At 35.1% G+C, this 17,814-nt stretch overlaps 1 protein-coding gene across 4 annotated transcripts; it reads left to right on the plus strand.

Annotated features, from left to right (window-relative positions):
* The first annotated feature begins 11,299 nt into the window (after positions 1–11,299).
* LOC134529516 (uncharacterized) lies at positions 11,300–17,814 on the plus strand. 4 transcript variants are annotated; one of them, XM_063363683.1, is made up of 6 exons: positions 11,303–12,016; positions 12,543–12,685; positions 14,050–14,448; positions 14,524–14,654; positions 15,830–15,966; positions 17,423–17,814. In XM_063363683.1, exons 1-6 carry the CDS (start codon positions 11,793–11,795, stop codon positions 17,646–17,648), a joined length of 1,260 nt encoding a protein of 419 aa, XP_063219753.1. In that variant the 5' UTR covers positions 11,303–11,792; the 3' UTR covers positions 17,649–17,814. The 4 variants fall into 4 exon arrangements, with proteins under 4 accessions (XP_063219752.1, XP_063219753.1, XP_063219754.1 ...); XM_063363684.1 differs by having other exon boundaries at positions 11,305–12,016; positions 14,050–14,259; positions 14,383–14,654; XM_063363682.1 differs by having other exon boundaries at positions 11,300–12,016; positions 14,050–14,654.

Genomic DNA, 17,814 nt, shown 5'->3' on the forward strand with positions numbered 1-17,814 from the left:
GATTACTTTATTTAGCTCAATACAACTATGTATACTCATAATTGGAGATATGAAATTGTAATTTTATGTTGTAAGCAATAGGATCAATCTTTGGATACCTCGAACCCGTCTTTAAGTTTTGCTCTGTTTGTTATGTCATCGATTCTCCTCTGGCCGGTCTTGCTATGACTTTTAGGAATTGGCTCGTGCCTCTCAGGCTTCTTTTGTAATCTTAATAATTAACATTGTAAAATTTTCTTTCAATCCTTTGTTTGTAAATTTAATGTTGTGGTTCTTGGCTTGTGGGGCACAAGCCCTCGTCGTCCGGAGTGATGTCACGCGGTAAAATTTTACGTGTAGGGTTTATTGAACTTGGCTTTGCGCATGTAGTGCTTTGTGAGCCCGCGTGAGTTCCTGACACTTGTTTGCGACACTCGGGCATTGACTTTTGTTTTCCTGGCGCGGTAGATTGCTAACGCTTTCTGTTTTTCTGGGACGGTGGCGTGATTCGCCGCCCGAGGGCCTGGCCAGCTATGCGGGCGGTTGCGACATCCTGGCCTGGAATCTCCGGGAGCGTTGGCCGCCCTGGTTGGTTTCGCTGCGTTGCTGTTCTCGCGCAGGCGCGCGCCTGACGCGCTGGTGTTTGTGTCGCAACCAGGTGGCAGAAGTGCGAGTCTGGCATGACCGGAGGAGGGGGGGGGATAGCGTCGGTTGGCAGAATGGCGGTTGTGTTGTGAAATCGCGGCCGGGATTTTTGTTTTCGCGTGGAGTGTTCTCGACGTGATGACGATGTGAAGTGAATTTAATAAAGGGGGCCACCCTGGGTGCGCCCGGTGTGGGTCTTCTCGGAGAGGTGTTGGAGGTCTGTCGGAGCCCCGGCCTGGCGGGTAGCTGCGTGCTGCCGTTCGAAGGTGTTGTAAGTAATGGCGAACTCGTAATTTTCTTTCACCTCTTGTAACATCTGTGGGCGTATTTTAAAATTGTGTTAGGATGACTTAACGTTTTGATTCTTTCCAGGATTGCAGGCAGTTTGTGATATCCAGTAATGTAAAATTTCTTTCGTTAATTTTAGCTTAAGGATGGGTCGAGGTGTGCGTTAAGAATAATCATGTTATTTTAAAAAAAGTAATACTCGTTCTAAGAAGAGGATAAATTATTGTTTATTTATTTCAAAGGAGTATTTATTTATTTATTGTTACCAGAGTATTTTGACATTATTGACTTTATTTATTTATTTAATTAGTTAATTATTTACTTTTGTGTTGGTCATAGTTTACCAGAAATAAAACCTGAAACGATGTGGAATAAATAATACTTTTTTTTTCTTTCAGTCAACACCCTACACCCCCTGTCCTAAGGAGGTTAGACAATCCCTGTACCAGCTCTACTGCTACCACCCCCCCCCCCCTAATGTTAATTTTCAAATCCTAAGATGTTATCTTATTATTTTTATTTTGAGTGACATTTGTGTAGATCGTGACGGAGACCGAGGGCCCTTGCGACAATATACTACTCACTCTCTCTTCATCAGACCATAGTAGGTAACATCCAATGGTCGGGTTAGGTGAGTGGAATTTGGGGGTAGGCACACAAACCTTATATGGTTTTCCTCACATGCTTTTAAAACTTCTATGTTGATATGAGAGATTAAATTATCTCCCATCACAACCTTGTCTCCGGGAAGCTTCTTCAACCGAGGAAGCAGGGTTGAGGAAAACCAATCTTCGAAAGTACACATATCAAACCAACTACTTTTGGTTCTATTATATCAGCAACCTACAGGTCCACAAGTGTTCTGAATTGTACACCACATAAGGAGGTAACATCTCTCCACTTCCATTTCCACAAAACATTAGTGAAGTACAAGATTTTGTAGACTCCATAATGTGCTCTACATACTTTTGTCCTCTTTTACAAATAACCTTACTTGACCCTGGGTCATCTCTTAGATTAGTTTCGTCAAATTTCCAGATATTTTCATCTGGAACATCGCTGAGAACAGTTCCTAAGTTGCCTAATTAATCACTGACTATTTTTTCATCAATAGCAGCTCTTACTCGTTTTATGTTGCTTGCTGTGAGCACCGTTAAGTTTGGGTGGCGTTTCCTAAACGATGCTGCCCAATCAGATCCCGGGAAATTGTTTTTAAAGTTATTTACTATTCGCCCTTGTCTGTCAAGAAATCATTTCATGAAATATCTCAAATCTAAATCAGTAATTGGAAATCCTAATTCAGCCAACTTCTTGATATGAGCCTCAAATGAACATTCTTCTTCATAAGAAAACACTGTGGGATGGCCATGTTTTTTCACTTCATTTGTTTGAAGATTATTTATTATTGTGCTTCTACGTATATTATAATACTGACTTGCATCTCTTTGTGTTCTTACTCCACTTATTATGTCCGTTAAACAAGCTTGCAAGGTCTCAGCATTTTAATCGGCATATTTTCTCGAACCAGCCTTTCTTTTGTAATTTCTCGCCATGATGTCATCAGTAGCTGGAACAAAAATGACTAAAATAATATTTTACAAACAGTAACATTTGAAGAAAGTTATTAAAAACATGTCTTAAAAGATTTCGTGGTAAAAAAAAGTTATTTGTAAGTAGCTGGAGTTACTTTGATCCAAACTAGGCCGGGCACAAAGTAACCCCGAAAACCTAGTTTTTAGGTTATGCTTGTTAAACTTTTAAATTTACAGTCAAAACACAAAAATTCAGGAAAAACTATGATCAAGCATTGGTAACAGGTTACTAAAGGTTTATTGACGATTACCTTCTTTTAAGCTCTTCTCAATATTGCTTCACAGGAGAAAGTTTATAGGATAAAAATCTTCACATGCAAACAAATGTTAAAAAAAACTCCAGTGTTGCCAATAACAAAAAATTAAATTTACTCCAAACTACTGAATAACCCTCAAACAGAGTAAAAACTATTTTTCAAGCCCAAAAACTATTATTTATCTTGTATTGTTTGTTTTGTACACAAAATAATAAGTTCTTTTACATGTTGGACCAAAGTAACCCCACAAGGACCAAAGTAGTCCCGTTTAACGGTACTTTAGTTTTGGGATGTTATTAAAGTATTATATATATATATATATACATATATATATACACCTTGTACTTGTTCATTTTCAATGGTTTTAAACAAACTATAACCATTATAGACCAATGATTTTTAATTCCTAAATATAAGATTATGAAATATTCATAATTAGTACAATATCCCATTCTATTTATTCCACAAAGATTAATATAAAATAGTTAGTCATTTATATGGTTTTATATATTGTTAATATCTAACATATTTCATTACTATGAATAAATAGCGACATATTTAATTGAAAACATGACTTTACATTTAACCTAAACAAGATGTTCGAAAGCTAAACAAAGGATATAATTATTATGTTTCACATATTACTTTATCAATTACATCTAAATATTACATGCACATTCGAACACACCATAAAGACATTTTCATAATTTTACTATAGCTAGGTCTATGATTTCTCCTACACTAAAAATAACATTTTATGTGCTTTAAAAAAATTGTTTGTAAGATATTTTTTTCCAAGCTGTGTGATGACTCATTAGGTAAATGACCTTCATACAGAGAGCGGTTTCTCAGAAGCAACCAGGAGCACATGAAGAAAACCATCAAAATATTGACAAGAATAATCGGGAGCACACGGAGAAAACGACACACAAATTTCTTATATATCAAAAAATCACAGAAAAAATTCAAAATAACAATAAAAATAATAATAAATAAAAAATAGATAAAAAAATTACAAAAAACAGCTTTTGACAGGTTGTGTACTTCTCATTTGTTGAGCAAGGATAGAGATTAGCACAAGCCAGATGTTTTTGTAATTTTTAATCTATATTTATTATTTTTTATTGTTATTTTGAATTTTTTCTGTGATTTTTTTTATATAAAAGAAAAGCGTGTGTCGTTTTCTCCGTGTGCTCCCGATTATTTTGTCAATATTTTGATGGTTTTCTCCATCTGCTCCTGGTTGCTTCTGAGAAACCGCTCTCTGCATGAAGGATTTTTTACATAATGAGTCATGACATTTTATTTGGAGTTACATTAGTTCGTGAATTTCTGCTAGTAAATCAGCACTTGCAATTTTTTACCAGGTGGAACCAAAAAAATAAACAACCATTACTCAGTCAAATAATATACCATGAGACATCTGTGAAGCACTAACATGCAAGATGAACTTCCATCTCCTTGGTGTCTAGCGAAGCCATCCTTCTTTTGCGATCGTTAGTGAGCATCCCGAATCCCACATAAAATAACTAAATAATATTTACCTGTAAGCAACATGTGGTGACAACTGTTGACAATAATCGACACTACTTTAAACAGTTTATTTTGCATGAGATAAATTAACTCTCACCACTAAATGGTGCTATTGTAGTCAGTTAGAGTCATATAGTCTCGTAGCCACGTAGCCTCGTGTCCTGAAAGCTTCGTAGTCCTGTAGCCTCGCAGTCTCGTAACCTTGTGTTCTGGAAGCTTCGTAGTCATGATACATTGGAGCCTCGTAGACTTGTAGCTACGTAACCAAGCAGTAGCGGATCCAGAGGGGCTAAGGGGCTCAAGCCCCCTCCAAAAGCATCTTGGTCCACTATTGTTTTAGTGTTTGCCTTGATAAAGCCTAGCCTCAGCTGGGTCAAGCCCCTCCCAAACCAAAATCCTGGATCCGCCACTGTAACCAAGTAGCCTTGAAATCACATAACCTTGTGTTCTGGAAGCTTTGTAGTCCTGTAGCCTCGTAATCACGTAACCTTGTGTTCTGGAAGCTTCGTAGTCTTGTAGCCTCGCGATCACGTAACCATGTAGACTCGTAATCGCATAGTCTCGTAACCACATGGTTCGTAGTCACGTAGTCATGATGCCTTGGAGCCTCGTAGCAGTTGGAGCAAAAGAGAAAATTCCGTCGAAGACAGATGCGGCAATTGGAGCCTTGTAGACTTGTAGCTTCGTAGTCAAGTACTAATGTATACATGCAGTTCTGTAGTATCGTAGCTTCGTATCCTCTTGGTCTTGTAGTCAAATAGCGCAAGGCCTAAGACTATTTGGAGTCAAATACTTTTGACATCATTGATTGTTGGAGCCGTTGACAGTTGGATCATTTGTAGCTGATGGAACTTTGGAGCTTTGGAGCTGTTGGAGCTATGGAGCTGTTGGAGCATTGAAGCTTTTGGAGCTTTTGAGCATTTGGAGCTGTTGGAGCTTTTGAGCATTTGGAGCGGTTGGAGCTGATGGAGTCAATGACTGATAGAGCCAATGACTATTGGAGCCAATGACTTATGGAACTAAAAACTTATGGATTCATAGACTGATGGAGACATTATATTCTAACCTAACATTGACGATCGCATCCTACCGAGTTGAATGTACGTGAGAATTTACCTACTTTTCGTTAAATGAGCTTTCGTTTTGTAGAATATGCTTCCTTTTGATTGACGGTGCGTCCAAAATGTGCTGCCTATTTGTTGATGGTGCTTCCAAAATGTGCTTCCTTTTTGTTGATTGTGCTTTCAAATGTGCTGCCTTTTTAATAGTGCTTCCAAAATGTGCTGCCTTTTTGATTATGCTTCCGAAATGTGCTGCCTTTTTGTTAATGGTGCTTCCAAAATGAGCTGCCTTTTTGATGGGATCCTTGTCCTCTTGTAAGCGTAAATACATGTTACATTGGTTTAATTGAATATAATTAGCTGACGATGAAGAAGGTCGTGAGGTTCGGAATTAACTGGTCTATACGTCTGACATTGTTTATGAGCCGGCTTCGCGGTCCGAAGATGATTGGTCTATATGTATGGATTGCTTTGTACATGAACGGTTTAGAGGTTATTCTAAGTATCAAAAACTAGACTTTCATGTTACGTTTATCGGCATCGTATTTAATTCGTCTAACATTGTCGTATATTGTCTTGATTTTTTTTCGTAGAGTGAATGATTGATAAACTCCGCGAGAGGTAATGGAAACCAAAATATATAATTTATTTAATATTTAGTTAATCTTGTCACTGGTCAAGAAGCTAACCGATGACAGGAATCCATCGATTCAATATGTAAATTAATGAGTTATTTTTTCGGTGAATTTTGGAATCTTTACCGAATTTCTAGGTCAATAAATACAAATATCCAAGATGGTGGCCGTAATGGCTTATAGGATGATGGATGATTTGGAAACTATGCTTCTTTTAGGACTTTGATAGTTATTTATTGAAATTGATATTTTTTACATAAAATTAAGATAATTTGCATCGCTCAGGATTAGTCGAATCAAGAAGTATATTAATTGCAAATTTATTTAATGAATTTTGGATTTTTTCCCGAATTTCTAGCTAAATAATTACACGATTCCAAGATGGCACCCAAATTTCAAGATGGCTGGCACCTCAGTAATAATAAATGATTACTGCACTCTGGCGGGTTAGAATAAAATTAGCATGATGGTAATGATGGTAATGAAGGTAAGACGAGTACACACACAAGATGGTGTCCTCCAGCAGACGAAAACCAGATGGTGACAATGTCCTCTAGCAGGTGGTAGCTCCTGGTAGCATGTACTGAACATAAAATGTCGTATCTATGATGGTCGTCAAAGTCAAAGTCAAAATTCAAGATCAATGTCAAATTTCAAGGTCAATGTCAAATTTCAAGGTCAAGGTCAAATTCCAAGTTCAAGGTCAAATTTAAAGGTCAAGTCAAATTTAAAGGTCAAGTCAAATTTAAAGGTCAAGGTCAAATTTCAATGCCTACAGTTGAGGTCAATGGTATGGTGAACAGAAAATCACACTAACATGATGGTGGCACACTCTAGCAGACGAAAACAAGATGGTGGTCTCCAGTGGACGAAGACAAGATGGCGGACATGACGCCATACCAGTTGACGATATATACCTTGTTATTGGTGGAGGGAGGTCAGTCTAGGCGGCTTCCATGGAGGTAGGATCCATCATTTTTTTAATTTTTGCTCTTACCGGTTTCTAAACAAGGATGGGAATCGATCGAATCAATCAGTATTGTATAAGTTAATTTCTTGGTGAATTTTGGAATTTTTTCCATTAAAATCGGATAATAAATATGGTTTTTCAAGATGGCGGCTGTAATGAAACATGCAACTTTAATGGGATCCAATATGGCGGTCGTAACGTAAAGTGTAACCATGACATCGTACTCAACCAAGATGGCAAGCATAACAAAACATGCAACATTTTTATAATCCAAGATGGTGACCATAAAGATGTGTGCAACAGTGGTTTTTAAGTAATATTTTATTAAATTTGTATTATTCAATTCGATTGATTAATTTTTTGAATGATTTCTATAAATTTTCCCGATTTTCACGCATTAAAATTACAGATTTTCAAGATGGTGGACATGACATCATACTAGGTGACTATATATATACTTTGACATAAGTAGTGGGGGGAGTCAGTCTGTCAGTGGCTTCCTTGGAGGAAGGTTCGGTGGCCATTTTTATGTTTTTGCCCTCACCGGGTTCGAACCGAGGACTAGGAGCTCCATGTCGTAGAAGTTTGTGTTTTTTAAATATTTTTTATTAAAATTTTATTAATTAATTTTTTTATAAATTTAATTTTTTTCATTAAAATCGGATAATAAATAAAGATTTTCAAGATGGCGGCCATAACGAAAATTTCAACAGTGACATCATACTCTTAGATGACATCAGAGGCTTAGAGCGGCTAGCTCTTAGGACTTTTAAGCCGCTTTTAGGAATTTGTGTTCTTTCTAAGGCAAAAGTATTTTGAGGTTTTTAGAAATCCTAATTTTTGAATTTACAAGTTTTTTGAGATTTTTTTTCAAAAAAATGGAAATTTTTGAGAATTTTGAGGAATTTTGAGTCAATTTTGGAATATTTTGGCAAATTTTGACAAATTTTGAAGGTCAGAAGTAGTATGTAATAGGGGCTCTGGAAACAGGCTTCAGGCTGTGGATTGTGATTGTCGGTCCACCATCTTGGATTGTGACATCACGACGGCCATCTTGGATGGGTGAGACCTTGACCTTGACCCCAGCGGCCATTTTGGATCTGCCATCTTGGATCCGCCATTTTGGATGACGTCATTTTGTTTTCTAGAACTTTCCGCCATTTTGTTTTCCGCCATTTTGAATTATGACGTCACCATTGCAATTTCCATTACGCCCGCCACCTTGAAAATCTGTAATTTTTATGTTAGAAAATCGGGAAAATATTTAAAAATCATTAAAAAAATTAAATAATCGAATTAAATAATAAAAATCTTAAAAACCACTGTTGCACTCATCGTTACGGTCACCATCTTGGATTATATAAAAGTAGCATATTTTGTTACACCCACCATCTTGGTTGATGTTATATATAAGCATTTATAATTGTCAGGGTACAGTTTTATTTTCTACCTTAGAAGAGATAAAAAAATATATTCATATGTACATGTATATATAAACTGAACTAATAAATCTGGAAGTGCCTAATCACCAACTGGATGTGTCTAGCCAACAACATGAATATGGCTGTATGCTAAGTACATGTCTAACCACTGAATGTGCATGTCTGACCACCGATTGGACGCGCCTTGCCACCTATTGGACGAGTCTGACTGTCAAATACGTGCCTGGCCACGGACTCAATGTGCCTAAACACCGATTAGATGTGTCTGGACACCTATTACGTGCCTGGCTACTGAATAGACATGCCTGGTTAATCAACTGTTATGTATAACTGACTCGAAAACACATGTCAAGATATGCAAAGGACTCGCTTCGCCTTCCAAGAAGACTGTAAAAATCGAAAAATGCTAGTAATTTACTTGTTTGTATTTGTAAAATTTATGTAATAAATTTTTTATTTGAATGTGTGTTGTTTTTTGATCGAACCTGTAACCTTTATTATAATTTTAATTAAATTAGCATTCTCTTACCTGAAATTATATTGTTATGCATCAATCAAGGATAGAACCAAGGACGGATATCGAATCAATCATTTATTTTAATAAGTTTTTTTTATAGATTAGGAAATTTTTCCCGAATTTCTAGGTCAATAAATACGAATTTCCAAGATGGCATCCAAATTTAAAGATGGTGGATACCGTGAGAGATAACTGTCCGTTAATAAATAATACTGCACTCTAGTGGCTAACTATTAAACTAACATGATGGTAATGCACTCTAGCAGATAGCATGTGTCCTATGTGACACTAGTGCTCCTTGTGTCGATTACTGAAAACAAGATGGTGGTGATGTCCTATAGCAGGCAATGTATGTTAACTAGCATTCCTGATAGCGAGTACTGAACTCAAGATGGTGGACCCAAGTTGGTCCCCATGGTCAAGGTCAAATATCAAGTTCAAAAATCTAGGTAAAGGTAAAAATTCAAGGTCAAATGTCAAAGGTCAAGGGAAAATACCAAGGTCAAGGGAAAATACCAAGGTCAAGGGAAAATACCAAGGTCAAGGGAAAATACCAAGGTCAAGGGAAAATACCAAGGTCAAGGGAAAATACCAAGGTCAAGGGAAAATACCAAGGTCAAGGTAGAGGTCAAAGGTCTAGTGGACAAAAATTAAACTAACATGGTAGTAGCGCACTCTAGCAGACGAAAACATGATGGTGGCCTCCAGCAGACTAAAACCAGATGGCAAACATGATGTCATACTAGCTGTCGATATATGTACCTTTACATTAGTGGTGGGAGGTCAGTATGTCGGTGGCTTCTGTGGAGGAAATATCTGTCGTTATTTTTTTTTGCCCTCGCTGGGTTCGAACTAAGAACGTAAGTGCGTGTTTTAAATAATCATATAATGCCATTTGATAAATTATTTTTTTTTATAAATTTTAAATTTTGTGCCATTAAAATCTGATAAAAATTACGGATTTTTAATATGGTGGCCGTAACGGAAATTACAACGATCTAGAATCAAATATGTTGTCCGTAACGAAACGCGCAACGATTATGTCTTACATGTCCAAGCTGTTGGGCATAATATAATGTGCAACGTTTCTATAATCCAAGATGGCGACCAAAACGAAATGTGCAACGGTGTTTTTTTTAAAATATTTTAACAATTTAAAAAAAATATTTTATACAATTTTAATAATTATTAAAAATTTTATTAAATAATTTTTTTATAAATTTTAAAATGTTCCCGATTTTCTAGCATAAAAGTTACAGATTTTCAAGATGGTGGCCGTAACGATAATTTCAGCAGTTAGGTCAAAATTGAAGATGGCGGGTGAGATGTAAGAAATTTTTATAACTTATTTATTTTTATTAAGAATTTTTTTTTAGTTTATTATTAATAAATTACATGTTCACTCTCGCTGGGTATCGAAAAAAGGACCGAAACCTATTATGAAACTAAATATTTGTAGTAGGTATTTTTTTAATATTGTTTGGAATTTTCTGGTCAAAAATTATAGAATTTAATTTTATGGTCAATGTCAAGATCATCCAAGATGGCCGTCAGAGGCGTAAGGAGGCTGTAGATATGGATTCTTAAGTCTCATTATGGAATTTGTGTTCTTTCTAAGGCAAATGTCTTTTGAGTTATTTTGAATTCCGAATTTTTGAATTTTCGAGGAATAAATCGGGAAAGTTTCTTTTAATACGGGAATTTTTCCCTCGAAATAGGGACATTTTTAGAATTCTTGAGCATTTTTGAGTCATTTTGAGTCCAAGAGGGCTGCCATGACATCACAATCAAAGATGACGGTCAGCTCCAAGCTCCGCCAACCTAGAAGCCTGGGACAGAAAATACATTTGAACACTACTGCTGTATGGACCCGCAGAACCCTCAGATTAGATAGAGAGGCGCTCCGGACTCTTTGGAAAGGCCGTTAATTGGATTTACGTGTAGTGGTTGGGGAGGGTCTGGTGCTACCTGCATGAAGCTTGCTCCGTAGTAATCTCACAGGCTGACGCGCCGGGCTGGCTGGCCAGACTTCACCTTTGACAGCCTCGTAACATAATTTAATGAGGACCTGACAAGTTGACAAGTACTAGAGTACACGTAAATATATATTGGGTATGTCTCCTCACATTCTATTACACGTATATTAATTTACATTAATTAAATGGAAATTAATATTACACTAACTCTATCGAATGTTCTGAGGAAGGGGAAGAGAACATTCTTTAACAACATCAAGTAAACATAACTTTATAGATATAGTCCATCCACGGTAACCTCCTACTTTTTTAAACGAACCTTTGAAAAAACACACCAGGATGCAGCATGTTTGGTTCGTTTGCAAAAATACTTTCCATCATATGCATATTAAACATGCATTAACACTAAATTACCGTATAATGATGTTAAATAAAATTTTACAAAAAAAGTAACTATCTATGTACAATATTATTAATATTAATGATCTCGCATGTGTGTAAATGAAACAGTGAGAGAAGTGGTGTGTTGGCAATGATTAGAACGAAATAGTTCCATAGCCAAAATATATATTTTTTGACTTTCCGCGTGTATTTAAGAATTTGTTTGGGTATTTGTTAAGTTTGAACATTTTTTTAAATCTCTGGTGAAATAAAAACGTTATGTTAACGGTAAAAAAATATTACGTGCCGAAACCGTGGTCGCGCATTAATAATGTTAATAGTCACTTGTTTGTTTTCTCTTTCAGCCGTTTGTCTGCAGTCTGCAGTCTGTACGCCATATTGCAGTGTGTTTTAATATATTACTGACCGTGAAATAACGTACAGTTTGTGTTTCAGGATTTTGTGTTAATATTGTGTATTTTAACTTTGTTATATTATTTATTATCTACTATTATAATGATGGAATTTGTTATCGTTTTGATATTTTGTGTGGTTCTTGTGATTGCTGTAATGGTAATTGGTTCCGGGATGGGGAAAGCTACTTCGTCGCAGCGTCAGATGGACATCATTAACGTCGCTCAGAACTTATATGTTTTAATTAGAAAAGGCGACTTGAAGAAATGTGACGTTACGCAGACGACCGCGTTTCTTCTCAACATCGCAAAGTCAACTGTTCTCAAGTAAGTAGGCTTTTTTCGTATTCATGCACGTAAAAAAAATATCGACTGTGTCCTAAGTATTGTCGGCCTGTGTTTTAACTCACGAGTTTTTTTGTGTTTTATTTCCAATTTATATTTTTTGGTGTGAGACAACACCGCCATGTGGCGTCTCTGTTGAAAAGTTAACCTAAAATCATATTAGGCCTACTCAGGTCCTAACAATAACAATATAGGCACTTTCAAGTATTTTTATTGGTGTGATACACGTTTGTTTATAACGATGTTTATAAACTTTATGATAGGTTTAACTATAACATAAGGGAGTGATTTTATAATTTGCATTTAATTAGTTTTTCATCTGTTTGGGAGATCACAAAATAAATAAAAAAACACTTCATTAATTTCGTGGACAAAGTCTGTCATGTTTCCATTTAGTGACCACAAAGCAAATATTTGTGACAAAATGCCATATTTGGAACACTGCCTAACTGCGTATTGTGAACGGGTCCCCGGAAGTGTTATGACAAATGTTTTTTTTTTTGGTTAGGTACTACAAGAAAGACATTGAAGAAGTTTCAACACCAGGAAAAAAGAGGAAAAAAAGGCCACAGGAAGGAAAGTCACTTGACACAGTCGACGATTTCACAGTAAATGCAATCAGGAATGCAATTTACAGGATGTACGCTGAAGGTAAAAATTTGATACTGAAGAGTAGTTTCAATATCACTGGGGTAGGCCCTACTTAATTGTATTCATTTCATATATCCATATGCAGATTGACCGGTTCAGTTTTTTTCCGATATCATCTGTCCTTTAAAAATACTTAACATTTTTGGGTGGTTTGTTAGGTTTCTTTATTGATATGGTATTGATATATAGAATATTGTGCAACATATGAAATAGGTACACGTCCTTTTAAGGTTAGGTTAAAGATAGAAAGAAAATTGTTACATTCTAAAACTACAAGTAATGTTTATATCGTTATACACAGTATACATATTAAATAACCTCAACTTTTATGATGTATCAGAAGGTTAAATAATGACTATTTCCAGTATCAATAATATCCAGTTGTGCGCTTTAGCAGTAATTGGTTACAAATTAGTGAGTTGTAGTCTAAGCAAGCATGGTTATTAAAAAAAAATTGGGATACTTAATTGGCTAAATTGTACTGTGTGGCAGGGTCCAGTACAATATATATTCTATTCCAAAATAGTGTCATGCCCTGCCTAACCCTTTAGAAAATATAGGGGTATTGTTATTTTATAAACAATAGGCCTACTTCATTGTAATGAAGTATCATATGAAAACACAACTTAGCCAGACAAACTGTGTGTTAGTGTATGAAGTAACAGAAGGTTATAAAACAGTAAAAGTTTAGTATCGCGTATCCGATTCGATACATTGATCCTGATCGCATGATCCTGCAAATATTGATCCTGTGATTGATGATGCTTGCTTTTCTAATTTATTACGTTTAAAAATCCTGTACAAAACCAAAACTAAAAACCTGTGATGTAGTAATGAGTTATGATTTAAAGTTGAATAATAATGAAAATATATATGTTTTATTAAACTTATGATAATTATTCTTGCTATACCACAATATTTGATTATGTTCAGGATCTTTGATCTGAATAAATGAAAAAAAGCATGCACCACACGATCAATAGGATGTACAGGTTCATGCATAAAGATCTAGGGATCACATGGGATACACGATACAAAACATTTACCTACAACACAGTGTAGAGCTTGTAACTTATTGATTGCTAAATTGAATGCTGAAATACTAATGTTTTACACAACTTCAATACAAACGCGCAATATAATCGTCATATCATTGCAGACAAAAATACTGCAATGTAGAATTCCTCTAAGCAAACTACAAAATTTAAATTAATTTAAAAGTATTTTTGAAATGTAAGTTTATTAAAACTATTTAATAAATGTAAATTGTGCACTTAAATTATCTTCTACGGGGTTGTGGTTTCGCTTAGTTTTGTGTACCTCTGTTATTTCATGTATTGTTAATGTATGCAATAAATTTACAGGTTTGAATGTTACAGTCGACACCATTTTGAAAGAAATCAGGGAAAGACAAATAGATTATTATGGTGGAAGATCAAGTCTTCATAAATTGTTAAAGAAGATGGGATTTTCATGGACAACTGTTGATGGACGAAAAGCTTTGATAGAGAATGAAAACATAGTATTGCAGCGAATAGATTTCTTGAGAAAGTATAAAGAAGAAAAAGAAAGAGGTGCCAATTTCATATTTGTTGATGAAACATGGATTTTCCAGAGAGGCAAGGCATTAATTTATTTGAAAATTTGTTCTGTGGTCCAATACAAAGTATTTCATTTCCATTTCATATATTTTTCAGGAACTGTATCAAAGTCATGGCAGGACAAGAGTCTACAATCTGCGAAGAGACGTACTGTTGGAGATGGTAAAAGGTTTATTGTTGTTAATGCTGGAGGGCGCACTGGCTTTGTGCCAGGAGCAGGATTACTTTTTGTTTCAGGTCAGAAGACTGCAGACTACCATGGCGAGATGAATGGGGAAACTTTCTTGATGTGGTTTGAAGACATGTTGGTGCATCTTGAGGAACCCAGTGTCATCATAATGGACAATGCTTCATATCACAGCACCCAGGTATGTGCAATGGTAAAGCAGTGTCTTTTTATTGCTCAAATTGTAATGTGAAAAATTTACATGTGTTTATTATTGTGTATAAGTACGAATATTCGAGACTAATACATTTTGCCAGCAATAATTGTTATCTTAATAGTATGCCTACACTACATTTTTATAAACTATAATGTTTGAGCTGAAATTGAATACACACACACACAGATATATATATATATATATATATATATATAATGTAATTGAATTACATTGTAGTGCAAACTAATTTAGTAGAGGGTTTGAAATACCAAATAAATTTTTTTTATTGCAAACAGCATTTGAAAATGACATAATTACTTGTTTGGTAAAAGGACCCACTTTATAAATGCTCTGTTGCCCTACTTAATAAATTAAAATAATATTTTCAAAAAAATTTCTAGTCACTAAACTAACATGCTTTGTTAAATTTAGAAATTCATTACGACAATATGCCAAAACACATGTTTGCTTTGCATAAGTACAGTAGAACCCTGTTATAATTTGTTTTTAAGGGGCTACAAGAAAAAAAAACATAAGCAGGAAATTCAATTTAGTACTTTTTAGTGTGGATTTATTGCCAATGGACTCAACAAGCTGCATAAATATATATTTGATGCTCCAATTTGCTTGTAGCAAGCCAAAAACAATTTTTCTTTAACATCATGGTGCTTCCAGCTTCTATCTGCTTTGTCTTTACTTACACATTGTCTCATTGCTGTAAAATTGTCATAATTCACGACAGTGTTTACAGTGGAAATGCTTAAGTCCAGTTCTTTTGCCACTTGAACATGTGATTTAAGTGAATACATTTGAAAACACACAGAATGGCTAAAAATGTATGAATTTATTTGTTTTCCAAGGGTGTCAACAGGCAGTTAACTGCTAACATACACATATACATAGACAGTATAGACAAAGGCTTTTAATTTTTTTGTCTTCTAAAATTTTATGAAGTGAACATTACAAGCACGAAACGCATAATTTGTGAAACATTATATCCAGGAATTAAATACATTGTCCTTATAGGGAAAATATTGGACTTGAAAAATAATACATTATAGGCAGGAAAACTTTATAAGCAGTAAAATTGTAACAGGGTTCTACTGTCATGAATTCTTATCAGCTACTTGAGTATTTAGTTAAATGTTGGCATAACGTAGGTTGAGAAAACACCTACAACGAACTGGACCAAGGCTGCACTGATCGCGTGGCTGGAGAAGAATGGGATAAAACATGAAAATAATTTGTTGAAAGTGGAGCTGCTGAGAATAGCTAAACAAAACAAGCCCCGAATACGGTATATTATTTCGTTTTTTTCACAGCATTTCTTTAAAAGTGAGATAGTTGCAAAAAATTACGTATACACCTTGTTCTAACACACTTTTCAGATATGAGGTAGACGAGTTGGCTCGTAACTATGGCCACGAAATTCTACGACTCCCACCCTATCACTGCCACTATAATGCAATCGAACTAGTTTGGGCTCAATGTAAACACCATTACAATAGTAACGTGGGGCGGGCCAAGAGATTTGACAATGATGCAGTTGCAGCCATCTGGAAAGAGGCTCTTGATGCTTCCACACCAGAGAGGTATTTTCATGTTGCATGACCAATGGGGTATTCCTTTTGAAGTAGAAATTGTTTTATTTTCCTGTAGAACATTCCTCAAGCTTCAGCAAAACCCTTACCATACATTTTTACATAATACGTAAGTATTGTTGCCTAGCAGCCTGGTCCTACCATTCCTTTTGATAACTTTGTGTGCTAGTGTGTGTATAGTGTGATTATCATTTTGTGTATATTCATATACCAGTAATACAGTTTTAAAACAATTGGTAAAAATAAGTGGTTTGAATTTGTGTAGTTGTCGTTTTGAAAATGTGTTGCATGTATGTGTTTGTGTTTGTGTTCGTGTTTGTGTTTGTGTTTGTAATTTTATTCCCATGTGATTCATACATATCTGTGTAGTTTCTAGATCTAACAGTGGTGACTTATTTGCAAGGTTTTTTTTTTTTTTGTAATTGCAGTCCATTTGCAATTGTTTCATTTCCATAAATAGTTTTGTATTTATTAGTAATTGTGATATTACTTTCTGTTATGCTTAATCTTGTGTCAATGACTTTAAAGTTATGGTGGGTTCAGTGCTGTAGGCAGATTTCAATATTCAGATAAAATTTCAACGTAGAGAATTTTGAATATTTTCATCTAGCGAACTTGAATAGGTATTTACACATGTAGTTCTTGCACATTAGTATTTTCAAAAGTTATGTTATTATAGTGAAATACATATACAGTAAATCATCAAAACTATTCAAAAAATTAAATTTTCGCTATATCTCACTGTTTTTGTCTGGGACAAATTTTAACCAAAAACAAACACAAAACTTATGAAATAAATATTTTATCATATGCATTCTAAGCCTTTATTGATAACATATATAATATTTACAGCTTTATTATATCTTGAATAAACCACTATAATTTTTTTTTTCAGATAACATAAAACAAAACATGTTACTTCAAGTATTAAATAATAGCTTTGATAGTTGAGGAAAACACATTAAATGAGTTTTGTTGTGTTTAAAAATAGTTTCTTGTGGAGTGAGTTCAAAATTGTATGTAATAAAGAGCATGCCATGCATTGTTTACTATGCCGTTTTGACAGAAACAAACATATTTTGTTATAGAGTGGTTTTTGCTATAAACAGGTCATTTATATAGAGGTTTTACTGTATACATTAATTTTTTTAGATGGGCGAGGTGTGTGGATCACGTGGAGAAGCTAATTCAAGCAGACTGGGAGAGAGAAGTCCACATAGACAGCGGCACCATTCCTCCACTCATCATCCACCTCGGCGAGGATAGTTCAAGTGAAGACAGTGACAGCGAAGAATTTGAGGTTACGACACAGCAAGTAGATGGAGACAGTGAAGTACTGGCAGTTCCTCTTGATGATTTACCCGGGTGTTCTTATTGAGGTCTGTATGTAATAAACACCTGGGCAACTGTAAGTATTGGGGTTTGAAACATTTTTTTTTCTTTTATGCATTCCCATTAAGTATGTTGATTACTGGAACTTTATGTATTAACTTTATATTACACGTATTATGAAATTAATAATAAATTTCATTTCTGGATTCGTA

The sequence above is a fragment of the Bacillus rossius genome, chromosome 2 (genome assembly GCF_032445375.1).
Source record: "Bacillus rossius redtenbacheri isolate Brsri chromosome 2, Brsri_v3, whole genome shotgun sequence".
Classification (NCBI taxonomy): Eukaryota; Metazoa; Arthropoda; class Insecta; order Phasmatodea; family Bacillidae; genus Bacillus; species Bacillus rossius.